Source organism: Meriones unguiculatus, chromosome 10 (genome assembly GCF_030254825.1).
Source record: "Meriones unguiculatus strain TT.TT164.6M chromosome 10, Bangor_MerUng_6.1, whole genome shotgun sequence".
Classification (NCBI taxonomy): domain Eukaryota; kingdom Metazoa; phylum Chordata; class Mammalia; order Rodentia; family Muridae; genus Meriones; species Meriones unguiculatus.
The window spans coordinates 97,035,189-97,060,330 of NC_083358.1; the positions used below are offsets into that span (position 1 = coordinate 97,035,189).

At 58.5% G+C, this 25,142-nt stretch overlaps 1 protein-coding gene across 3 annotated transcripts; it reads left to right on the forward strand.

Annotated features, from left to right (window-relative positions):
- The first annotated feature begins 216 nt into the window (after nucleotides 1-216).
- On the forward strand, nucleotides 217-24,274 carry Celsr2 (cadherin EGF LAG seven-pass G-type receptor 2). Of its 3 annotated transcripts, none has more exons than XM_021631689.2 (34): nucleotides 217-3,529; nucleotides 7,962-8,609; nucleotides 10,652-10,874; nucleotides 11,219-11,334; nucleotides 11,519-11,607; nucleotides 11,864-12,021; nucleotides 12,358-12,521; nucleotides 12,680-12,805; nucleotides 13,147-13,313; nucleotides 13,594-13,881; nucleotides 13,977-14,151; nucleotides 14,378-14,519; nucleotides 14,657-14,777; nucleotides 15,198-15,381; nucleotides 15,540-15,641; nucleotides 16,133-16,227; nucleotides 16,428-16,637; nucleotides 17,134-17,317; nucleotides 17,443-17,571; nucleotides 17,672-17,852; nucleotides 17,972-18,139; nucleotides 18,239-18,365; nucleotides 18,463-18,663; nucleotides 18,985-19,159; nucleotides 19,433-19,545; nucleotides 19,691-19,770; nucleotides 19,857-19,983; nucleotides 20,078-20,200; nucleotides 20,763-20,890; nucleotides 21,094-21,182; nucleotides 21,287-21,469; nucleotides 21,646-21,816; nucleotides 21,911-22,145; nucleotides 22,490-24,274. In XM_021631689.2, exons 1-34 carry the CDS (start codon nucleotides 217-219, stop codon nucleotides 22,515-22,517), a joined length of 8,763 nt encoding a protein of 2,920 aa, XP_021487364.1. In that variant the 3' UTR covers nucleotides 22,518-24,274. The 3 variants fall into 3 exon arrangements, with proteins under 3 accessions (XP_021487364.1, XP_021487365.1, XP_060248873.1); XM_021631690.2 differs by having other exon boundaries at nucleotides 22,660-24,274; XM_060392890.1 differs by lacking the exon at nucleotides 21,287-21,469.
- The last annotated feature ends 868 nt before the right edge of the window (nucleotides 24,275-25,142 follow it).

Sequence of the window (25,142 nt, forward strand, 5' to 3'; positions counted from 1 at the left end):
CGGGAGCGGGCGGGCCTTGGAGAGCGGTGGGAGCCCGGCGTAGCGTGGGGCTCGGCGCGCGGCCCCGCGGAGCCAGCTGGGTGCAGGCCCTGCGGGACGTCCAGGTGGCCCCCGGGGACCGGCGCCCCGGCCCGGGCATGAGGCGCGGCGGGGCCGGCAAGAGCCGGAGGAAGAGCCGCCGCGGCTGTTGACCCGGCTGGCCGGGAGCGGGGAGAGATGCGGAGCCGGGCTGCCAGCGCCCCCCTCCCAACGCCGCCGCCGCCGCTGCTACTGCTGTGGCTGCTGCTGCTGCCGCCTTCGCCGCTACTGGGAGACCAAGTGGGGCCCTGTCGTTCCCTCGGGTCCGGGGGACGCGGCTCCTCTGGGGCCTGCGGCCCCGCGGGCTGGCTCTGCCCAGCCTCCGCTTCGAACCTCTGGCTCTACACCAGCCGCTGCAGAGATTCGGGGATTGAGCTGACTGGACACCTAGTGCCCCACCACGATGGCCTGAGGGTTTGGTGTCCGGAATCAGGGGCTCATATCCCTCTTCCGCCATCCTCTGAAGGCTGCCCCTGGAGCTGCCGTCTCCTGGGTATTGGAGGACACCTCTCTCCGCAAGGCAAGCTGACCCTGCCTCAAGAGCACCCTTGCTTAAAGGCCCCACGGCTCAGATGCCAGTCTTGCCAGCTGGCACAGGCCCCGGGGCTCAGGGCTGGGGAAGGCTCACCAGAGGAATCTTTGGGTGGGCGCAGGAAAAGGAATGTGAATACTGCTCCCCAGTTCCAGCCTCCCAGCTACCAGGCCACAGTGCCTGAGAACCAGCCAGCAGGTACCTCTGTTGCATCCCTAAGAGCCATCGATCCAGATGAGGGTGAGGCGGGTCGTCTTGAGTACACCATGGATGCCCTCTTCGACAGCCGCTCCAATCATTTCTTCTCCTTGGACCCGGTCACTGGTACAGTCACCACAGCCGAGGAGCTGGATCGTGAGACCAAGAGCACCCATGTCTTCAGGGTCACCGCACAGGATCACGGGATGCCGCGTCGGAGTGCCTTGGCCACACTTACCATCTTAGTGACTGACACCAACGATCATGACCCTGTGTTTGAGCAGCAAGAATACAAGGAGAGCCTCAGGGAGAACCTGGAGGTTGGCTATGAGGTGCTCACAGTCAGGGCCACCGACGGGGATGCCCCTCCTAACGCCAACATTCTGTACCGCCTGCTGGAGGGGGCTGGAGGCAGCCCCTCTGAAGTCTTTGAGATTGATCCTCGCTCTGGGGTGATCAGGACCCGTGGCCCTGTGGATCGGGAAGAGGTGGAATCCTACAAATTGACGGTGGAGGCCAGTGACCAGGGTCGGGACCCGGGCCCTCGGAGTTCCACGGCTGCTGTCTTCCTGTCGGTGGAAGACGACAATGACAATGCGCCCCAGTTTAGCGAGAAGCGCTACGTGGTTCAGGTGCGGGAGGATGTGACCCCAGGGGCCCCCGTTCTACGAGTCACAGCCTCGGATCGAGACAAGGGCAGCAACGCCCTGGTACACTATAGCATAATGAGTGGCAATGCTCGGGGACAGTTCTATCTGGATGCTCAGACTGGGGCCCTGGATGTGGTGAGCCCACTTGACTATGAGACAACCAAAGAATACACCCTACGGATCCGGGCTCAGGACGGTGGCCGGCCCCCACTTTCCAACGTCTCCGGTCTGGTGACAGTGCAAGTCCTGGACATCAATGATAACGCCCCCATCTTTGTCAGCACCCCTTTCCAGGCCACTGTCCTAGAGAGTGTCCCTTTAGGCTACCTAGTTCTGCACGTCCAGGCAATTGATGCCGATGCTGGGGACAATGCCCGCCTGGAATACAGCCTGGCAGGAGTCGGGCACGACTTCCCCTTCACCATTAACAACGGCACAGGCTGGATCTCCGTGGCCGCCGAGCTGGACCGGGAAGAGGTTGATTTCTACAGCTTCGGTGTAGAAGCCCGGGACCACGGCACCCCAGCCCTCACTGCCTCAGCCAGTGTCAGTGTGACCATCCTGGATGTCAATGACAACAACCCAGCCTTCACCCAACCGGAGTACACCGTGCGGCTGAACGAGGACGCGGCCGTGGGCACCAGCGTGGTGACGGTGTCCGCCGTGGACCGCGACGCTCACAGCGTGATCACCTACCAGATCACCAGCGGCAACACCCGCAACCGCTTCTCCATCACCAGCCAGAGTGGTGGGGGGCTGGTTTCCCTTGCCTTACCGCTGGACTACAAACTTGAGCGGCAATACGTGCTGGCGGTGACGGCCTCAGATGGCACGAGGCAGGACACGGCTCAGGTCGTGGTGAATGTCACGGACGCCAACACCCACCGTCCCGTCTTCCAGAGCTCCCACTACACGGTAAATGTTAACGAAGACCGACCGGCGGGCACCACGGTGGTACTGATCAGCGCCACGGACGAGGACACGGGGGAGAACGCCCGAATCACCTACTTCATGGAGGACAGCATTCCCCAGTTCCGGATTGACGCCGACACCGGGGCTGTCACCACCCAGGCTGAGCTGGACTATGAGGACCAGGTGTCTTACACCCTGGCCATCACTGCTCGGGACAACGGCATCCCCCAGAAGTCTGACACCACCTACCTGGAGATCCTGGTGAATGACGTAAATGACAACGCCCCCCAGTTCCTAAGAGATTCCTACCAGGGGAGCGTCTATGAGGATGTGCCACCGTTCACCAGCGTCCTGCAGATCTCGGCCACTGACCGTGACTCTGGTCTCAACGGCAGGGTTTTCTACACCTTCCAAGGGGGTGATGATGGAGATGGCGACTTCATTGTGGAGTCGACATCAGGCATCGTGCGGACACTGCGGAGGCTGGACCGTGAGAATGTGGCCCAGTACGTGTTGCGGGCATTCGCGGTGGACAAGGGGATGCCTCCAGCCCGCACACCCATGGAAGTGACGGTCACTGTGTTGGATGTGAATGACAATCCCCCCGTCTTTGAGCAGGATGAGTTTGACGTGTTTGTGGAAGAGAACAGCCCCATCGGGCTGGCCGTGGCCCGGGTCACAGCCACTGACCCAGATGAAGGGACCAACGCCCAGATCATGTACCAGATTGTGGAGGGCAATATCCCCGAGGTCTTTCAGCTGGACATCTTCTCGGGGGAGCTGACGGCCCTGGTAGATCTGGACTATGAGGACCGGCCTGAATATGTCCTTGTCATCCAGGCTACGTCTGCTCCCTTGGTGAGTAGGGCTACTGTCCATGTCCGCCTCCTTGACCGCAATGATAACCCACCAGTGCTGGGCAACTTTGAGATTCTTTTCAACAACTATGTCACCAACCGCTCAAGCAGCTTCCCCGGGGGTGCTATAGGCCGTGTGCCTGCCCATGACCCTGATATCTCAGACAGCCTGACATACAGCTTTGAGCGAGGAAACGAACTCAGCCTGGTCCTCCTTAATGCCTCCACCGGAGAGCTGAGGCTGAGCCGGGCACTGGACAACAACCGGCCCCTGGAAGCCATCATGAGTGTGCTGGTGTCAGGTAAGACAGATGCCCAGTGATGGCAGGGTGGGAATAGTCCTTGGGGGAGGCCTGGGCAGCCACTGGAGGTAGAGTGTCACCCAAGGAGGAGCTGGTGACTCAATTCTCTTACCCAGTGGATAGCTAAGAGGCTGAGAGATCAGAAATCGGCCTGAGAAGAAAGCCCAGGAATCCTGGCAGCTGGCACAGGCTCCGCCTGCTGCCCCTGGCTGGGCCGGGCTGCTTTGGTTGGCTGCCCCCTGCCTACCAGACTGTGACGCGGTGGGGGGAGTGTTGTGAGACTGCCCTGACTATGGCTGCCAAGAATTGTGAAAAAAGGGCGCGTGGAAGCCTGGAAGGCCAAAGGAGCTGGGGGAGGGGGAGGGCAGACCTTGGCTGGGAGAGACAGGCATGTTGGCCCCTCAGCACCCCTGTCTCGCCCTCATTAGGATGGCCCTGTGATCTCACACAGCCTTTGGCAGGTCAGAGGGCTACAGGGACACAGGGTTCCACCAAGGGGTCAGGACCCTGCTGTCCCCTTCTCTCTCCCTCCAGCCCTCAGTAGAGCTGCCGAATCGACTGACGAGGACTGTGTCTAGAGCATTCTTTCCCCTCCAGGCAGAAAGAGCCAGCCTTGGCTCCCCCTTCAGAGCTCCAGGCAGGAAGTAAAGCCAGAGCTCATTGTCTCTGTCCAAACAGACCCTACTGTCCTGAGGTCTTGGTTGGGGTCTGGCTTGGGGGAGGGGCTGCAATGAAGTCAGGGCAGATGGACCTTCTGGGCCCCTAGACTCCCTCTAGGCTGTTCTTGGGGCGCTAGGCCTTTCCTGCTGACCATGATGGCACAGTCTTAGGAAAACAGACATGGGGATCAGAGTGCATCAGGACTACTGACTGAGCTTTGAGGGCAGAGACTCGAGGGCCCTGATTTGGTGGGGAGAGAAGAGAATTCTAGGGGCGTGGGAGCCTGGCCAGAACCCAGACTGGGCATTCCTGCTGCTTGGTCAAGCGCTCAGCCTGCAGACTCCCCAGACAGCAGGTCTTGGGGAAGGAAAGAAAGACTGAGTGACAGTATCCCATCTTTTCTATCAGCTATGAGGGTGAGAAAGAAGCAAGGTGTGGGGGAGGCAGACCCAGTAGCCAAACACTTTCCTGAGTCTGGGAGTTGGGACTTGGGGTGAAGGAGGAAGGGACTGTGAATGATTTTTCCAGGGGTGAGCCCAGGCATCCCCCTGCAGGCCACCTTCACACATCAGGGAAGGGAAGATGACCTCAGCCCCTCTCCTGCTCATACTTCTGACTGGACAGATACTTCCTGGTCCCACCCCTTAGGTGGCTGTGAGGACCAGGGAGAATGAGCTCTCAAAGACCATGGGGTCAGGCTTTGAACCACCTGAAGCTTCAGTCTCCTCCTCCAGGAGGAGGAAGCCAGGGGCACCCTCATCTGTGCCTGGCACTAGAGGCAGAAGAAAGGCCTCTTCTTCCTGCCTTCCACCCACAGACCTCAGTATTGAATCTGGCTAGAGACCTAGGACAGCCCCTTTAGCCTGTGCTTCCTCGCCAGGGCACATAGCCTCAACTCTCAACCCTCTAGGGTAGAGGGAAAGGCTGGGGCGGCACCTAGGGCCACTATGGCTGGCCTTTCTCCCCTTGCCTTCCCTCCCCCATCAGCCCTGACCCTTAGAGTCAGTCACCAAGGCAACCCCAAAGTTCAGGAGGCTGGGTGAGGGGGACTGACGCCCACTGCCCCTTTGTCTTCCTTCTCTGGTTCTTTGTCTCTTCCTTCGCTCCCACCCTGCCCATGGGGACCCTCCTGCACTGCCTGTCTGTCACCTTTTCCCAAGCTCCTGTGTCTCTTTCCTTCTCCCCCTTTTCCTTCACTGTTGGCTCTTTTCCTGGGTCTTTGTTTTCCCCTGTTGGTCTCTGCCTTTAGATCTCTCTGTCTTCCCTTCACCCCTCTGGCTGCAGCTGCCCCAGCCTGGGCCTGATGGCTCCTGCAGCCCAAATGGTCCGGCTGGCTCCTTCTTCAGACACAGGAGAACCTGCGCAAGGCCTGCTCACCTCCCAGACAGCAGAGCCTCTGCCAGAAGTGGAAGGCCTGGGAGTCTGATTCTGGCATCTCTCCGGGTACAGCTGGCTGAGGCCTAGACCCAGGTGGTATTTCCTGGTTCAGAGCGTACCCCAGCTCTCTCTACTGACTAAAACAACTCAGGCGACTCCCCAGTCACTCCTCTTTCCAACCTGCCTTTGCACCTGAGGGGTGACCCAGGTCAAGGCAGGGAAGAAGGACAAAGAAGAAGGAGAAAGAGCAATGGGTTGGTTGCTGGGTTGGGGACAATAGTTGAGGGGCAGGTGGCCACAGATGGTGGGCCAGATGGGAAGCAACAGAAACACGAGGGGAGAGGGGCACAGCAGCCTGGGTTGGTGGAGGACAATGTGCAGGAGTGCCGGTTCCCAGGGCCAGGGGATAGTAAAGATTCTCTTGCTCATTGGTCCAGGAGCACTGTGTGTAGAGTCCTGTGTTGCTTTCTGTCTGGAGGAAACATCCCATCCAGAAAACACTGGGCTGGGACATCAGCTCCTGCTCCAGGCCTGGGCCTCTTCCTTCTGAAAGGAGGAGGCAAAGGACTCTGATCACCATGGAGACCTACAGGCAGGCTAGAGCGCTTGGAGGACTGTGGGCTCCTGTCTCAGTACCCCGGGCAGAGCAGGAGGTTCAGAGGTGAGCAGCAGCCATGGCACTAGGCTTGTTAGTAAGAGCAAGCAGATCACAGCAATGAGACCGGAGGGCTGGTAGGCAGGGGGCCCAGGGCACAGCTGAGATGGGTGCCCGCCTTCAGTATGCCCTGGCTCAACTAACCGCCCTAGGCAGCAGCCACCTGAAGTGTGACATATACAAAATACAGTCCCATATTTCTTTTCTACTTCTGCCCCAGCAACACTGCCTCCATACCTATACCACTTGGATGCCATATTTTGCATCTGATTGGAGCATCTGTTGCTGTGTTTCCTTCCTTTCCTTTCCTTCCTTCCTTCCTTCCTTCCTTCCTTCCTTCCTTCCTTCCTTCTTCCCTCCCTCCCTCCCTCCCTCCCTCCCTCCCTCCCTCCCTTCCTCCCTTCCTTCCTTCCTTCCTTCCTTCCTTTTTTCCTTTTCTTTCTTTCTTTTTTACTTTTTCAAAGCAGGGGTTCTCTGTGTAGGCCTGGCTGTCCTGGAACTTGCTCTGTAGACCAGGCTGGCCTCAGACTCAGAGATCTGCCTGCCTCTGCCTCCCAAGGGCTGGGATTAAAAGCGTGCTGGGCATGGTGCTGCACACCCGTAGTCCCAGCACTTGGGGAGGCAGAGGCAGGCAGATCTCTGTGAGTTCGAGGCCAAGCCTGGTCTACAAACCACCACCTGGATTGCTGCCGTGTTTTCAAGACACTTATGTCCAAAGGATTCTCATCAGCATCTTGGTTTTTACTGAGTACCCTCTGTGTGTAAGGCATTGTATTAAACAGGAACACTCCCTATAATCATCCCAACCCACTTCCCTGTCTCTTCGGCCCACTTTCCATTTTCAATCTCAACGAAGTCCATTCCCATGTGTCTACACGTTCAGTCAGGTGTGTGTGGCCTCTGAGCGGGGGTGCGGGGGTGGGGTGAGGCACCCGAGAATGTGTTAGCACTTAGCTGTTTATAAGTGAGTGTGCTGCCTGGGGGGATGGCAGTCAGACCTCTGGGTACAACTTGGTGAGCCAAGTTAGTGATGAGTAACCAAGGGGCCCTAGCGCTGGCAGAAGGACCAGCCCGGCCGGGGGTGGGGGGGGGCGGGGCTCAGTGTGGAAGCTGCCCGGGCTCTCATTTCTGCTCAGATTCCTCCCCCCAAGCTCGCCCTTTCTCCATCTTGGAGCAGTGGGTGGCGAGGCACTGGCTGAGGTGGCTCAGCTGGATTTCCTGGGGTGGGGTCCCCCAGGCTGCCCAGAGTTGGGTGGGAAGAAGGCTTTGTGTGAGGGGTGTTGCCATGGGGACAGCAGGCCTGCACGGAAGCAGTCTGGAGCTGAGCGTGAAGGGGGACTGGTGGCCCACTGACCCAATTCAACTTCCACTCCCAACCTGCTGCAGTATGAGGAGAGGCAGGCTTGTAGTGGGATGGAGATGTACAGAGGAGAAGGTGGGAGTCTCTTATGGTGCTCTGGGCCCTCTGCAAAAGTAAACGAAGCCAAAACACAGTTTTGGGGTATAGGAACCTAGAGACCGGTCTTGGGGGACACGGGGCATAAACATTGGAAGGCAGTTCATGCATCATGCCAAGGATATTGGTCGCTGGTTTTTCATGGCTCCCCTTCTGGTGCTAGCACACAAGGCCCACTCCCTCCTCTGCTCTAAGCCAGGGTCGGTGTCTTGGCCCTTCTGTTGCTTGCCCCATCTGCTGCGCCCACCCCAAGCCTGATGTCGATCCATGTTGCTTCTCTTCAGACGGTGTCCACAGCGTGACGGCCCAGTGCTCACTACGTGTCACCATCATCACAGACGAGATGCTCACACACAGCATCACACTGCGCTTGGAAGACATGTCCCCAGAGCGCTTCCTGTCACCACTGCTGGGACTCTTCATTCAGGCCGTGGCCGCCACATTGGCCACACCCCCAGACCACGTGGTGGTCTTCAATGTGCAGAGGGATACTGATGCCCCTGGCGGCCACATCCTCAACGTGAGCCTGTCAGTGGGCCAGCCCCCAGGGCCCGGGGGTGGGCCGCCTTTTCTGCCTTCAGAGGACCTGCAGGAGCGCCTGTACCTCAACCGCAGCCTGCTTACCGCCATCTCGGCGCAGCGCGTGCTGCCCTTCGACGACAACATCTGCCTTCGAGAGCCCTGCGAGAATTACATGCGCTGCGTGTCCGTGCTGCGCTTCGACTCCTCCGCGCCCTTCATCGCCTCTTCTTCCGTGCTCTTCCGGCCCATCCACCCGGTCGGGGGTCTGCGCTGTCGCTGCCCACCGGGCTTCACAGGCGACTACTGCGAGACCGAGGTGGACCTCTGTTACTCGAGGCCTTGTGGACCCCATGGGCGCTGCCGCAGCCGAGAGGGAGGCTACACCTGCCTGTGTCGCGACGGCTACACGGGTGAGCCTAAGGCAGGGACCGTGGGGGCGGCGCTGCAGGGCTGACGCTCTGGACCGAGCACAAAACAGGCGTAATGATGGGGCTGCCCCCGTTCCTTCTAAGAGCATGGAGGTGCACCGGGCGTTCTTAGATCCTGCTTGCTGTTTGACAGCTGCCTGCTTAGGAAGTCAGAATGAGGAGCCTTCTGCTCACTGTGGGAGCCCGCACACCCACACCCATGCTGGCCCATGCCGCCCGCACACACACCCACTAAGGCTGTGTAATTGAGGTCAGTCCTGCACCGGGGTTTGTGTCCCGGCCTCGCCACTAATAGCTGTGTGAACATGAACGAGTTACCTAGCTTCTCTTCCCACAGTATTTAAGAAGGAGATGACCGATTTATTTAGGTCAAAAGTTGCTTGTGAGGATTCATGTAAGTAATCTGAGGCGCAGAGAAAGCAGCTTGTGTGGTAAGGGCTGGCTTTTGTTTGAGGAAGTTCTGAGATGAGTGGCTTGATCCAGTTAAGAGGTGTTGCTGGCCCAGGACCAGGCATTCATAATGCTGAGTGAATCCGTTCATTAACTTGTAGCCAGACTTTCTCCACCCAGGAACTGGAGGAAGGCACTGAGAAGCTGGAGTTACGGGAGTTCCAGGACACCGTGCCTGGGTAGCCCTGAGCAGAACAGCTCCTTTTCTGCCTCCCTATTGGCCTTTGGCTGCAGGTCTCTTCACACCCTGCCCCACCCTGTAGGCCCTTCTGTGCCTCAGCTCCCTTGCTCTCTCTCCTTCCCAGACTCCCAGGCCTCATGTCCTCCAGCATCAGGCCCACTGGCTCTGCCAGTTAGCGTAGGCAGGCTCAGTGCCTCCTGCATCCTCCTGCTCAGAACTTGCCAGACTTGACTGTTGTGTGCTGCTGCTGGGAGGTGGGGGGAGACGGGAGGGGAGTCTTTGTCCAGGAGGATGGGGAAGGGGCCTTAGAGGAGGCGAACAACAGTTTCCATGGAAACAAGAGCCAGTCACTAGGCACAGGAACTGAGAACCTATCTCTAGCATCAGAATGGGGAGGGAGAGAAGGGAGTGGATTTTCCCATCTGATATCTGAGTTTTCACTCCTCTGATTCCTCATCCGTCCCGAGGCTCAGGGCCCCACTCTCTCAGCATTGTTCCAGCGCATAGGGATCCTCAGTTCACACCCCAAGGTTCTGTTCATAGGGAAGCCCGAGCTTGCTTCACACCATCGGCCCCAACCCATAATTCAAATAGAAGTGGGGACCTGTTCAGATCTCCAGGGAAGAAAGTTGATCCCTGTGCCTGACAGGAACAAAAGCACCGGTGGGAAAGGGGGAGGAAAAGGGCGGGGGCCGGCACAGCCCCTATGCTGTCCTTTAGGTCCTTCCTTTCTTGGCCTTAGCCTCTCCAGGGGCCAGGGCCTTGGGACCAGGGTTCCCAGGTGTGGGGAAGGGCTGAAGAGCGCCAAGCCGCTTGCAACAGCCTGTGTGGAGCTGCAGTGGGATTGGTGCGACGGGCCAATAAGAGCACCTTGAGGGGCTGGTATATTGTGAATTTCAGAGAAGAAAGCCACTCAGGGGGAAGTGAGACCTCACGGGAGAGTCTGGGAGGGGTCCCAGGAGAGATCACCAGGGAAGTGTTAGACTTTTCACCACCGGAGTCACCCAAGAGAAACCACTTAAACAAGGAAGGCTATTTTAGTCTCTTGGTCTCTGTGGTTTCAGTTCTAGTGGCTGGTCCCTTGCTATAAGTGAGTCAGGCAGAACATGGAGGTGCCAGGAGCTCGTGGCAGAGCAAAGCTGCTTGCCTAGGTGAGAAGGGGCCTGGGGCAAGGTGTGGCCGTTTATGGCATCTCCCCCAGTGACCCGCTTGCCCCAGCTAACCTCCTCCTCCTGATGTTTCCAATACATCCTCAAGTAGCTCCCCCAGCCAGGGCCAAGCCTTTACCATGTGAGCTCGGGGTTGGCGGGGAGTCACATGGAAACTATAATCAGGCAGGGGCCTTCAGGGGCTGTCTTCCCAGGGTCTCACCCTGCCCGTCCTTTATCCCCAGGCGAGCATTGCGAAGTCAGCGCCCGCTCGGGCCGTTGTACTCCCGGTGTCTGCAAGAATGGGGGCACCTGCGTCAACCTGCTGGTGGGAGGTTTCAAATGTGACTGCCCATCCGGGGACTTTGAGAAGCCCTTCTGCCAGGTGACCACACGCAGCTTCCCTGCCCGCTCCTTCATCACCTTCCGCGGCCTGCGCCAGCGTTTCCACTTCACCCTGGCCCTCTCGTGAGTGTCCAGGCCCTGGGGTTGCAGGGCCCTGTGAGAGTGTGGGGTGCCGCCTGTCCTGGTTTGTGGGGTAGCAGAACAATGGAAGTACTGGGAGCCGTGGCTGACAGAGCAGTTGGAGTGTGGCCAGCAGGCTGTCCTCACCATTGGGCTCTGCCTGGCGCTCTTCCCCTACCCTTGAGGATGGGGAGCCAAGATGCCAGGGTTCTTGTTTGGGTTCACTATCTGCCTTCTAACTCCGTAGCCTTAGCCAAAGTGTCAGCTTTGGTGTCGCTTAGGTGTCTGGGGTCCTGGCATACAAGCGGGTGCCCCCCATTGGCCCCATGACCAACCCCCCCATACAGGTTTGCTACCAAGGAGCGCAATGGGCTCCTGCTGTACAATGGGCGCTTCAATGAGAAGCATGACTTCGTGGCCCTCGAGGTGATACAGGAGCAGGTCCAGCTCACCTTCTCTGCAGGTGAGCCCAGTGCCTCATGTCCTTGCCCGTCTCCTAAGATCTTACATCTCCCAACCTCTGACTTCAAGCCACACACCACCTCTCCCAGTCAAACCTGGATCTGGCCTCCATCCCCACACATGCCCACTTCTCGGCCACTCCCAGTTCTCACCCTGTGACCCAGCTCGCCTGGTCCTTTCTCTAGGGGAATCCACCACCACTGTGTCTCCATTCGTGCCTGGAGGGGTCAGTGACGGCCAGTGGCACACAGTACAGCTGAAGTATTACAACAAGGTGGGTGTGGGAGAGCAACAGAGGAGGCTCCTCTGTTCTTGGCATCTGTGCTTGCCTAGCCCTGGTTGGTAGCGTGAGTGGTGGGGAAGGCAGGCCATGGCTCTCCCAGTGCCTGGGAAGAGGGAGGGATGTGCCATTTGCAGGCCATTTCCATCCCACTGGATGGTCCCTGATCGTGGGTATAGGCTTGTGGAGGGGTGAAACTTGGCGTCTGTGCTGGGCTCTTTGTCCACTGCCTCCCTTCTCTGATCCACAGCCACTGCTGGGCCAGACAGGGCTTCCTCAAGGCCCTTCTGAGCAGAAGGTTGCTGTGGTGACCGTGGATGGCTGTGACACTGGGGTGGCTCTGCGCTTCGGAGCTATGCTGGGCAACTACTCCTGTGCTGCCCAGGGCACCCAAGGAGGCAGCAAGAAGTAAGCAGGGAGTGAGGGCCAGAAGCTAGAGAGGAGGGTGGTGCAGGTCAAGGGAATGGGGCGCCGGAGCGGGAACCACTCAGATGAACCTCTCCCGTATACTGTTCAGTGTGGGGGACTTAGAGTCAGGCCTCGGTGGGCTGTGAGGGGAAGGGCTGTGAGCTGAGAGCACACCTACCTATATTGGGGTGCCTCTACTGTCTGGGCACTGTCCTACAGGACCTCTTGGCCTCCTTCCAGATACTCCCTTTCTTGGGCCTAGTGGCAGGGTACGGGGCGAGAGAAAAACCATAAACTTAAACTCATGTGTCTTTACATTTCCCTTTCTTCCCCTAGGTCCCTAGACCTGACAGGACCGCTTTTGCTGGGTGGGGTGCCAGATCTGCCTGAGAACTTCCCTGTTCGAATGAGACACTTTGTGGGCTGCATGAGGGACCTCCAGGTGGATAGCCGGCACATAGACATGGCCAACTTCATTGCCAACAACGGCACCGTGCCTGGTACGAGGAGCTGGGGGTAGGGGCAAGGCCGGAAACCAGTGTCAAGAGAAGTGGCTATGCATGGCATGGGAATGCCAGCCTGTGTGGTCTTTCAGTCGCTGCTGTTGGTTTTCAGAGCCCAGCCCAGGTGCCCTTGAGTCCCTCTCTCTCCATTCCAGGCTGCCCCACCAAGAAGAACGTGTGTGACAGCAACAGTTGCCATAACGGTGGCACCTGCGTGAACCAGTGGGATGCATTTAGCTGCGAGTGTCCTCTAGGCTTCGGGGGCAAGAGCTGTGCCCAGGGTAGGAGCGGAAGCTGCCAGAGTCTGGGGCCTGGGTGCTGTCAGTTGTCTGGGATCACTGGCAGGGCTGGGGCAGGCTCTGGGCAGGGCTCTGTGAGCTGGGCTGTGGGTGGAAAAGCGTGTCTGGGCAGAGTTAGGAGTAGGTAGGCAGGAGACAAAGGGCCTAGTCAGAGACAGGCCCTGGGCACAATGTAGGGCGGGCCGGGGACAGGTAACCACTCTGGAGGGCGGGGCAGCGAGGGGATTGGGTATGAGGGGAAGCAAGGCCCCATCTCTCACGGAGCCACCGCACTTCCTACCCCACCGCTCTGCCCTTCAGTCACTTTTCATCTGCCTTCTTAGAAATGGCCAATCCCCAGCGTTTCCTGGGCAGCAGCCTTGTGGCTTGGCATGGCCTCTCTCTGCCCATCTCTCAGCCCTGGCACCTCAGCCTGATGTTCCGCACACGCCAGGCAGACGGCGTCCTGCTGCAGGCCGTCACCAGGGGGCGCAGCACCATTACCCTGCAGGTGATGCAGTAGCACACGTGGGAGTGTGGCAAGCCATTGCTTGGCTGTGGCAGCAGGATCCTTCTGGGGGTTGGACTCAAGCGCTGAGCAGGGTTTTGGGGGAAGAGTTGGCTGGGGCCCTTCGGTAGGTCAGCACTGCCATCTATTGGTTATAAGGGGGAAAGACAGCCTCTCCTCTGGCCACAGCCAGGCAGTAGAATGGATGTGGTACTGAGGAAACAGGAGTGGAAGAAGAGCCCACTGAGGTGGTCTGCTCTTGTTCCCCCGCCTTCTTGTACAGCTTCGGGAAGGCCACGTAGCGCTAAGCGTGGAGGGCACAGGGATCCAGGCCTCATCTCTGCGTCTGGAGCCAGGCCGGGCTAATGACGGTGACTGGCATCATGCGCAGCTGGCACTGGGAGCCAGCGGGGGCCCTGGTCATGCCATCCTGTCCTTTGACTATGGGCAACAGAAGGCAGAGGGTAATCTCGGCCCTCGGCTGCACGGCCTGCACCTGAGCAATATTACAGTTGGGGGAGTGCCGGGGCCAGCCGGCGGTGTGGCCCGTGGCTTCCGGGGCTGTTTGCAGGTGACTCCCCTTCCCTGATCTCCCATCCCATCCCTCCCTGGAGCCCTGCTCCACCGAGGGCCAATGTCACCCTTATCCCTCAACCCCCCCCCCAGGGTGTGAGGGTAAGCGAGACACCCGAGGGCGTTAGCGCTCTGGAGCCCAGCCGTGGGGAGAGCATCAACGTGGAGCCGGGCTGCAGCTGGCCAGATCCCTGTGACTCCAACCCATGCCCTGCCAACAGCTACTGCAGCAATGATTGGGACAGCTACTCTTGCAGCTGTGATCCAGGTATGCTAAAGGATCCTCGGAGGCGGGGCCCCAGCCGGGGGTCACGCTCTGTCGCTGACACGTGACCCGGAGCCGGTCACGTGTCTGAGCCCTCGCCTTTTACACTTCAAGGGTACAGCCCTCCGGCTCGGTGCTCGCAGTGAAAGGAAGCAAATGAAGAGTGATTAGATGGCAGAGCTATGCCATAGAGGATGGGACTGAACCTTTCTGGTCCTTCTCACCCCAGGTTACTATGGTGACAACTGTACAAACGTGTGTGACCTGAACCCGTGTGAGCACCAGTCTGTGTGTACCCGGAAACCCAGTGCACCCCATGGCTACACCTGCGAGTGCTTACCGAACTACCTTGGGCCGTACTGTGAGACCAGGTAGGTAGGTCAGGGCTCACCCCTGGTGTCACTCCGAGCCCTCAGAGCTCAGCTGAGCTGCACCCGAGGCCGAAGGGACCAAGTGACGAGGGGCAGTGGCAGAGAGGGCTCATGCCTGCTTGGGGCTCTCTCCACAGGGTCGACCAACCTTGCCCCCGTGGCTGGTGGGGACACCCCACGTGTGGCCCGTGCAACTGTGATGTCGGCAAAGGCTTTGACCCAGACTGCAACAAGACAAGCGGCGAGTGCCACTGCAAGGTGACAGTCCCAAAGGAGCCCCCCCCCCCCCGCACCCCCGATGCTGTGGCACCCTGTCCCGTAACTTCTGGCCCTGAAGAGAAAGCAGAGGAGACGGGCCTTCCTCCAGAGAGCTTAGGGCCCTGTGCCTTTGCCATCTCACTGGCCATGGCAAGTGGTTGTTTGCACCTCATATCTGGGTGCAGGGGGACCTGAGGCCCCGGGCTGAGTCAGTGAGTCCTGAACTAGCTGTAAGGGCTGTCTGCAGCCTGTCCTGAATGCTTGGCTTCTCACTGATAAGTCCAACAATGAGACGTTACCAGCTGTTGAGAATGTTGGCCCAGGGTAGGGGGAGACTCTCCAGAGAGGCCACGGCTCGAAGGAACCACTCGCACCCAGGAAAGGAACCTTGGTCCGATGCCCCCTCCCCTTCCCTCCTAGGACAATCACTACCGGCCCCCTGGCAGCCCCACCTGCCTCTTGTGTGACTGTTACCCTACCGGTTCTTTGTCCCGAGTCTGTGACCCCGAGGATGGCCAGTGTCCGTGCAAGCCGGGTGTCATTGGGCGTCAGTGTGATCGCTGTGACAATCCTTTCGCTGAGGTCACCACCAATGGCTGTGAAGGTAGGGCTTCTGGGACAGGGAGGTTCCCTCCTGGATCTCTGCCGAGGGCTTGCATTCCAGGAGGCTGAGAGCGAGGCTGGCAGTGGGCTGGGGATGCTGAAGGAAGGTTGGGGGGCCTGGGCAGAGCTGCTCAGGTGACCATGTGCTCTTCTCCACAGTGAATTATGACAGCTGCCCGAGAGCCATAGAGGCTGGGATCTGGTGGCCTCGCACGCGCTTCGGGCTGCCTGCTGCTGCCCCCTGCCCCAAAGGCTCCTTCGGTGGGTTTTAAAGGACCCTCACTGTCAGAGGAATAGAGACGGCGAGCCCCAGTCCCCTCCCTCCCCCGCAGCGTGTAGCTCCAGGGGGGCCTCACGTCCAGGGCTTCTAGCTCCTAGAGACTCCAAGTCTCCACCTTCCTTCCCTCCCTCACCCCTCAACCTAGGCTGACTCAGAGCGCCTATAAGCCGAATGCAACTGTCGACAATCCTGCATGCACGGGGAACGGGGTTGGGGGAGGGGGCAGAGTGCTGGCGGTAGCTGGGCAGAGAGGGGTGGTGATATCTTGGTGGTCGGTGGCGGAGGTTACACAGCTCCCCCCACCCCTTTGTGCTAGTTTTGCAGCCGTTCTTTTGGCTCTAGAGTCCTGCACAGCCGTCTTCTTATTTTCTTACCGGCCGCCGGTCCCTGTGTGGCTCATGAGGCGCTCCGGGTGGATCTCGGGGCTTTTTCCCCTGTCTCCCTAAGCCCAGCCTCGACTTCTTTCCTCCAGGGACCGCTGTGCGCCACTGTGATGAGCACAGGGGATGGCTCCCCCCAAACCTCTTCAACTGCACCTCGGTCACCTTCTCAGAGCTAAAGGGCTTCGTAAGTCAATGCCTCACCTTCTCCTCCTTTTCACACCCCTGTCTTTGGAAATAGAACTTCCAAATCCCGGCTCCTGTCTCCCCTTAGCTCCTACCTGCAGAGGCCACCTCTTCCCCACCAACCTCTTGAGGCCCTTTTACTGCGATCCCCAAACCCCCAGCATCCTGTCTGACCCTCTGCCCTCCTGCCTCTCCATCCAGGCCGAGCGGCTGCAGCGGAATGAATCAGGCCTGGACTCAGGACGCTCCCAGCGGCTAGCCCTGCTCCTGCGCAATGCTACCCAGCACACCTCTGGCTACTTTGGCAGCGATGTCAAGGTGGCCTACCAGCTGGCCACTCGTCTGCTGGCTCATGAGAGCGCCCAGCGGGGCTTTGGGCTGTCCGCCACACAGGATGTGCATTTCACTGAGGTGGGGCTTGAAGTAGGCTTGGTGGGGCCCGGTGAGAGACCTTGCTCCTGGCAATCTTGGGGCACAGAGGGGGATCCCCCTCCGCTGTAAGGAGCCTCGCCCCTGGCACGAGGCCTCCATGACAACCTATAAGCTAGTGGCGCAACACAGGTGATTCAGAGTACCTGCCCCTGCCAGGATCGGGAGTCCAGTGCATGGCACAGGCAACTTGTACTGGGGCGTGGGCTGACCCAAAGCAGAGCCCTGCCTGTTATACCAAGAGCTGAGTTTTCTCAGGGAACCAGAAGGGCATGGGAGGGCACTCAGGATAGCTCTGATTTAGAGTGTAGAGGAAGGGTTAGGGGTAGAGTACCCGTGATGGGCGCGGGCAGTATGATACCAGGGGAGGCAGGGGGGACTGCTGAGGGAGGGACAGAGTGGGTGAGGCCAGGCCAGGCTGGAACTTGGTTCGAGGCTGACCACAAACACATGCCACTGTGACCGTACCCACCTCCAGAATCTGCTGAGGGTGGGCAGCGCCCTCCTGGATGCAGCCAACAAGAGGCACTGGGAGCTGATCCAGCAGACAGAGGGTGGCACCGCCTGGCTGCTGCAGCACTATGAGGCTTACGCCAGCGCCCTCGCCCAGAACATGCGGCACACCTACCTGAGCCCCTTCACCATCGTCACACCCAACATTGGTGAGGTGGCGCTGGGCTAGGGAGAGGTTTGTGGAGAGAGTCCCGCCCCCATTTCCAAAGGGGAGCCGTGCTCAGGGCCGGCCTGCCTCACTTGGTGAGTGACTTGCGACCATATTCCTTTCTAGTCATCTCTGTCGTGCGCCTGGATAAGGGGAACTTTGCCGGGACCAAGCTGCCCCGTTACGAGGCCCTACGTGGGGAGCGCCCCCCAGACCTCGAGACCACAGTCATTTTGCCAGAGTCTGTCTTCAGAGGTCAGCGGGGAACATGGCTGGGATAACGGCTTGGCACGGGGCACCCATACAGATGGCACAGAGGGCAGGGCCAGCTGAGCGAAGCAGCATTTACTTCCAGAGATACCGCCCATGGTGAGGCCTGCAGGCCCCGGCGAAGCCCAGGAGACCGAGGAGCTGGCGCGGCGGCAGCGGCGGCACCCAGAACTGAGTCAGGGAGAGGCAGTGGCCAGCGTCATCATCTACCACACGCTGGCCGGACTACTGCCCCACAACTATGACCCAGATAAGCGTAGCCTGAGGTAAGCGGCTAGGACAAGGCCTGGGAGGTTGGTGTCAGGCAGGTGGACGTGTGTGATATCTCCCGGGGATAAGGCTATCTCGAGGCTGCCTTGGTGACCGTGTACCTTTCTGTCCTCAGGGTCCCCAAGCGCCCCGTCATCAACACACCCGTGGTAAGCATCAGCGTCCATGATGAAGAGGAGCTCCTGCCCCGTGCTCTGGACAAGCCGGTCACAGTGCAGTTCCGGCTGCTGGAGACCGAGGAGCGGACCAAGCCCATCTGTGTCTTCTGGAACCACTCACTCCTGTGAGCTCGTACCGCCCTTCTCCCCGTGGCTTCGGACCCAGAGTCCAGCCTCCTGGCTGCCCACCCTACTGCCTCCCTGACCCTGTCTTCCTCTCGCAGGGTCAGCGGCACGGGCGGCTGGTCTGCCCGAGGCTGCGAAGTTGTCTTCCGTAACGAGAGCCACGTCAGCTGCCAGTGCAACCACATGACGAGCTTCGCAGTGCTTATGGATGTGTCCCGACGAGAGGTTGGGCTCACAGGGGTAGCCCGGCGCTGTGGGTGGGGACCAAGGACAGGGTGCTCAGGCCCCGCTCTCCCTTGACCCCCTGCCGCTCATCCCTCAGAATGGTGAGATCTTGCCACTGAAGACCCTGACATATGTGGCCCTTGGAGTGACCTTAGCTGCCCTGACGATCACCTTCCTCTTCCTCACTCTCCTTCGTGCCCTACGCTCCAACCAGCATGGCATCCGACGCAACCTCACAGCTGCCCTGGGCCTGGCCCAGCTGGTCTTTCTCCTGGGAATCAACCAGGCTGACCTCCCTGTAAGATACTTCCTCTCCCAGAGACCTTCCCAACATCCAGCCCCACCAAGGCTCCCTGGCTGACCCCTCTCTGGCCTGCTTCTATCCCTGCTCCCACAGCCATGAATTGATAAAGGGCCCAGTTCCCGGCCCTGGCCCACAGTTTGCTCTCTAGTTCTTTCCAAATGTCCCAGAATCCCAGATGTTCTTGCATATAGCCTGGGCTTCCTCAGAGGCAGCTCACGACACCAAACTTCTCCACTGCCTCCCTTCCTTCTCCGGGGGCGGGGGGCACTCCTTGTATTGACTATCTGGGCTCCTGATCAGTGTTCTGGCCTTCAGTTTGCTTGCACAGTCATTGCCATCCTGCTGCATTTCCTGTACCTCTGCACCTTCTCCTGGGCACTACTGGAGGCCTTACACCTGTACCGGGCCCTCACAGAGGTGCGAGACGTCAATGCCAGCCCCATGCGTTTCTACTACATGCTGGGCTGGGGCGTTCCTGCTTTCATCACAGGTATTCCTTTCCTCCTGGAGAGTCCCTGTCCCTAGGCCGCACGGGGTCCACCTTCATGCCAGGCACGCCAAACCCATAGCTCAGGCCCTGAGACTCCGTTCCCCCTATACTCACACAACCTGGTATTAGGTGGCAGGGGCTGGGCTTCCTCCTGGAGAGCGGGATGGGCAGACGGCCCTTCCATAGTTTCCATGCCCGGCTCTGGGAACCTTTGACTGAAGCCTTATTGCCCGTACCCTGAGCACCTTGCCCTGCTACTGTCTCTGGGTCCAGGTCTAGCTGTGGGCTTGGATCCTGAAGGCTACGGAAACCCCGACTTCTGCTGGCTCTCTATCTATGACACGCTCATCTGGAGTTTTGCCGGACCAGTGGCCTTTGCTGTTTCGGTAAGTGCTGGGAAGTGATTTGGGGTGAGCAGGGTGAGAGCGCTTTCCAGATCTCCTTTAGGGAGAGCTAAGGCTTTTGGGCCCCCTGGGCAGGGCAGAAACTGTGCTCCCTGGTCCTCTCATGCACCACCTCCCCATTGCACAGATGAGTGTCTTCCTGTACATCCTGGCGGCTCGAGCCTCCTGTACTGCCCAGCGGCAGGGCTTCGAGAAGAAAGGCCCCGTGTGAGTACTGGCAGGCGGTTGGGCACAGGGCAGGCACTGGTATAGAGGGCCTCGAGGCAGAACTCACGTACTGTCACGCCCTCCAGCTCAGGCCTCCGTTGCTCCTTCGCTGTCCTCCTGCTGCTGAGCGGCGCGTGGCTACTGGCACTGCTTTCCGTCAACAGCGACACTCTCCTCTTCCACTACCTCTTTGCTGCCTGCAATTGTGTCCAGGTACCTGGCCCCGCCCTAGTGAGCGGAAGGGAGCATGCCTGGAGCTGAGTGCGTCAACCTGAGCGTGCCAACCGTTGCTGTCTCTGCCTGCCAGGGCCCCTTCATCTTCCTTTCCTATGTGGTGCTCAGCAAGGAGGTCCGGAAAGCACTCAAGTTTGCCTGCAGCCGAAAGCCCAGTCCCGACCCTGCTCTGACCACCAAGTCTACCCTGACCTCGGTGAGGGAGCCTGGGTCTGAGCACAGGCGTGTCTTGATAGAAGGGGAAGCAGGCCCAAGGAACAAGTTTGTTCTCCGCACTTTTTGCCTGGGCACCCTTTTCCCCATCTCTGCACCTCTTCATGTTAGGAGGAAGGGGTGAAGGGGTGTGTGCGTAGCCCTGGGAGGAAATGATACCACAGGCGTGTAAGAGCTTTTGATGTGGGGCGGGAGATCAGTTGTCAGGTGGCACACCCTGTGTCTGAGAATTCCTCGTGAACTTTGATAAATTCCCCATCTCCCAGAAGAGTCTCAGGAGGCAGGTCCAAGTACCACATTTTACCAGCAATCCCTTCTACAAGTCCAGGGCATTTAGAGTGTTCAGCGCTACACAGCTATGGCTTAGCTGGGACCAACCACTGCTAGGCCCTAAGGGGAAGGCAACGTACAAGGGGCCTTCCCCTTGAAGCCCTGGGCAATAGGGGAGGTAGGGCTTGGGGCAAGTTCCTGGGACCCTTTGCTCTCTAGCCTGGGGCCAATCCCTCCCACTCAGCCACTCACTGACCTGTCTGTCTCCGGCCTAGTCCTATAACTGCCCCAGCCCCTACGCAGACGGGAGGCTGTACCAGCCTTACGGAGACTCAGCTGGCTCGTTGCACAGTGCCAGCCGCTCAGGCAAGAGCCAGCCCAGCTACATCCCCTTCTTACTGAGGTGAGCCCTGGAAACGGAAGAGCTGGGAAGGAGGGAAAGACTGTACGCTCGAACCAAGACCAGCCAGCTGCTAGGAACTGAGTGTCTCGGTCTGTGGCGGACAGGTCACACTTCAGATTAGAAGCAGTAGGGACCCAAGACGGGACCTGGGAATCTAACCAGAGAGGCCAGACTGACCCTACAGCCTGGTCTTGTCTTTCTAGGGAGGAGTCCACAATGAACCCTGGCCAGGGCCCCCCCGGCCTAGGGGACCCAGGTGGCCTATTCCTGGAAGGTCAAGAGCAGCAACACGGTGAGGACACAAGGCCCTGGCTGCCCAGCAGGGCAGGGGCCTGGCTTGTGCTGAGGGTGGGCTGGGGCAGGTGGGACAGTTGCGATCCCTCCCTGACCTCCCAGATCCCGACACGGACTCTGACAGTGACCTGTCCCTGGAAGATGACCAGAGTGGTTCCTATGCTTCTACCCACTCATCAGACAGCGAGGAAGAGGAGGAGGAGGCCGCCTTCCCTGGCGAGCAGGGCTGGGACAGCCTGCTGGGTCCTGGAGCTGAGAGACTGCCCCTGCACAGTACCCCCAAGGGTGGGCCAGCATCAGGGCTGCACCCTTTGGGGGGCCATGGAAGCCCAAGAGGCTAGAGCTTCTTGGAAAATAGAACTGGGGTGGTGGCTGTCTTAACTGTCTACCCTCTCTGGGACTCATAGACTCCCCTTTTCTTTTTCTTTTTTCTTTTTTTTCTTTTCTTTTTTTTTTGACAGATGGGGGTCCCGGGTCCGGCAAGGTCCCTTGGCCGGGAGACTTTGGGACCACAGCCAAGGAGAGTTGTGGTAGCGGGCCCCTTGAAGGGCGGCCACGGGAGAACGGAGAAGCCCTGCCTCGGGAAGGCTCTCTAGGACCCCTCCCAGGCCCTTCTACCCACCCCCACAGGGGTGAGTGAGGGGTCTCCCCCATCTGCTTCACTCTCGCTGGGGCTTCTGGGATGCCCGACCTTGCAGCTCATGGCCCCCACCTTCCTGTCTCCAGGCATCCTCAAGAAGAAGGGTCTGCCCACCATCAGCGAAAAGAGCAGCCTCCTAAGGCTGCCCCTGGAGCAGGGCACAGGCTCTTCTCGGGGCTCCTCAGCCAGCGAGGGCAGTCGGAATGGACCCCCTCCCCGCCTGCCACCACGCCAGAGTCTCCAGGAACAGCTAAACGGGGTCATGCCCATCGCCATGAGCATCAAGGCAGGCACGGTGGATGAGGACTCTTCGGGCTCCGAGTGAGTCGGGTTGGGTGGGAGGGACAGGGCATTACCCACAGAGGTCCTGGCTGGGCCCGATGGGCCTCTGAGCTTCACCAGGCCACTCTGGCACGTTGAGAGACAGATGGGCGAAGCGGAGTCCAGCTCCCTCATGTGCTCCGATCCCATGGTGCTCTGTTGGGGGCATACCAGACTTCCCGGGGGCTTCATGTGCGGCAGCCCGACCCGGGCAGCGTGAGAGGGCGGGAGCTGGGGCTGCTTTTCTGTTTCTTTCTCTGGTGAAAGCTGCTCACTGTCCCCTCTGTTGCTCCAGCTAACCCTCTGTCTGCCTTCTCTGCCACTCTCCTCTCCTGCCTCTCCAGATTTCTCTTCTTTAACTTCCTGCATTAACCCTGGGCCGGTGTTCCTTCATCCTGAAGCTCCCTTCCCTCCCCTGCTGCGCTCATGCCCCAATCCTGTCTTCTGCTTTATCCTGCCCTGCTCCCTACTGCCCGCCGCCGCCCCGCCCCGCCTGCCTGCCTGCCGGAAGCAGCAGCGATGAAACGTCCATCTGAGGAGCCTGGGCCTTGCACCTAAGGCCGCCTAGTGCCAAGTCCCTTCCCCACCTCCCCCTCACTGCACTTTGGACCCCTGGGGCCAACATCTCAAAGACAAAGTTTTTCAGAAGAAAAAAAAAAAAAAAGAGGAAAAAAGAATTAAAAAAAAAAAAAAAAAAGAGGAAAAAAAATTAAAAAAAAAAAGGATCTTCACTCTTCATGACTTCAGGGATTAATTTTTTTTTCTACGCTGGAAATGGACTCCCCCTTCCCTTCCCAAAGAGGATAGGGCCTCCCAGGACTTGCCCCAGCCTCTCTTCAGTGTCCCATCTGTTGTGCCTCTGGGAGGAGAGGGACTCTTGGGGGCCTGCCCCTCATTTGCCATCACCAAAAGGAAAGGACAAAGCCACATGAACCAGGGGCATGAGCCCCAGCGAGGCCACACCGGATAGGCCTCAGTTGGTGAGGGGTCAGGACAAAAAAAGGCACTTCCCCCCGGCCAATTCCACCTCTCCCCGGAACTGAAAAGCCCTGTCCGGCCAGGGGCAGAAGGACTCATCGCCCCTGGACCCCCAAATGCTGCATGAACCGTTTTAAGGGGAAGCCTGTGGCCCCATGTGGGGAATGGCTACCCCAGCCCCTCTCCTTTTCCTGGACTCTAGCCATGTGCTACAACCCAGGTGTTTGCTCAGTTTGCTGACCCCAAAGTGCTTCATTTCCCCGGCCCAACCTTCTCCTGGGGAGGGCCTGTCACCGTTGAGTTGCGCTTCTTTGCTGTGTGGGCACCAGGAGGAAGAGCAAGCACAGAGCTGGCTTGGTGGCCCCAAGGGGCCTCCAGCACAGGTTTCAAGTCTGGGTTCTGGTGTCCACTCACCGCCCCTACCCCCACATCAGACAAATGCCATTTTGTCTGACCTGCTGTGGCCTCTGAGACATGTTCTATTTTTAACCCCTTCCTGGAATTGGCTCTCTTCTTCAAAGAACCAGGTCCTGTTCCTCATTGTCCCCCTTACTTGATCCCCGCTCCCTGTGAAGAGAGAGTTAATATATATATTTTTTTATTTATTTGCTTCTTTTGTGTTGGGATGGGTTTGTGTCCGGTCCCGGGGGTTCTGATGTGGCCATCGCAGGCTGGGTGAGTACCTGGCAGCCCTGGATTTGGGGCCCTACCATCCTTCCTCCTGCTCCATTGCTCCCCTCAGTTCTCCCCAGCCGCCATTCATTTGAGTCGCAATTTCCTCTAAGCATGTATACCAGACTTGTCACTGACTTCCCTTCTAGAGCAGGTGGCTAGAACAAAGGCTCTGGGCAGAAAAGATGTTCCTGTCCCTCACTTGGAAGGCTGGCCTCTGGCTTCTCTGCCATGGATTCTCACCTGCCCTCTGTTCCCCCAGCCCTTTCCCTCAGCAATTCCTGTAAAGGGTTAAAAATTTAACTGGAATTTTTTTTTTTTAACTACTGATGACTTGACTTAAAAAAAAATACAAAGATGCTGGATGTTAACTTGATACTAACCATCAGATTGTACAGTTTGATTGTTGCTGTAAATATGGTAGAGTTTTGTTTTTGTTTTTGTTTCCCCCATACTACTGAATAAACTAGCTCTGTGCAGGTCCTGTGTTATTGTCACTGGCTTCTGTATAGTAAACTGGATTTTGGAAAACAGGATAGGTAGAGCCTTGAAGATCCCATGAAGACAGAGAGACTAAAGCCAAATCAGTATAGAGCCCCAAGCCCACCTCTTTGAAGGAAGATAAGGAGGGTGGGTAGCAGGGTATCTTTTTCCCCCTAGGATCTGGGACTAGGATGGCTGAAGAGGCTGCACAGCTCAGACTGGGTCTCAGCCGGAGGCCCAGACAGAAACAAGTTTTCTGGGGCAGGATTCCGTAGATAGGGAGGGACGAGGAATAGCAGATGAGCATTTGTGGGCTTTTGGAGGAGCAGGGGTGGAGACAAGAGCTTTTCTGTTTAGCCCTGGCTATCCTGGAACTCATTCTGTAGACCAGGCTAGCTTCAAACTTGAAGATTTGCCTGCCTCTGCCCCCCTAAATGCTGGGATTAAAGGTGTGTGCCACCACCATTCAACTCTTGTGGGCCATTTTTTTTGTTGTTCTATTGGGGAATGAAGCATATAGTCATTCTGGGAACACACATGCTTGGTAACATAACTTCCAAGCCCACATTTTGGTTTGTTAAAGGCCCATCCAACAAAATAGGACTGACCATGAGGCACAAACCCTGGAACCAGATGAAGGGGCCTCATTTGTCTGAGCCTTAGTTCCTCTGGCTCCAAAAATGAGGACAGCGGTAACAGCATCTGCCTAATTGAGCTTTTAGGAGGATTAAATAACTTAACACATGCAAAGTGCTTAAAACTGTTCACAGTGCATAGCAAGAGGCCAATGAGCACTGGCTCTCTTGCTTCTTGTGGAGTGGAAGCGGGGGTTGGGGGGTGGGGGGTGGACGCAGAGTACAGAGA

Excerpts from the sequence above, each read along its gene's own strand:
- Celsr2 (XM_021631689.2), top strand. The coding sequence starts at position 217 with ATGCGGAGCCGGGCTGCCAGCGCCCCCCTCCCAACGCCGCCGCCGCCG. Across the intron at positions 12,806-13,146 it reads GGGCAAGAGCTGTGCCCAGG|AAATGGCCAATCCCCAGCGT; the intron begins GTAGGAGCGGAA and ends CTGCCTTCTTAG. Across the intron at positions 14,152-14,377 it reads CTCTTGCAGCTGTGATCCAG|GTTACTATGGTGACAACTGT; the intron begins GTATGCTAAAGG and ends TTCTCACCCCAG.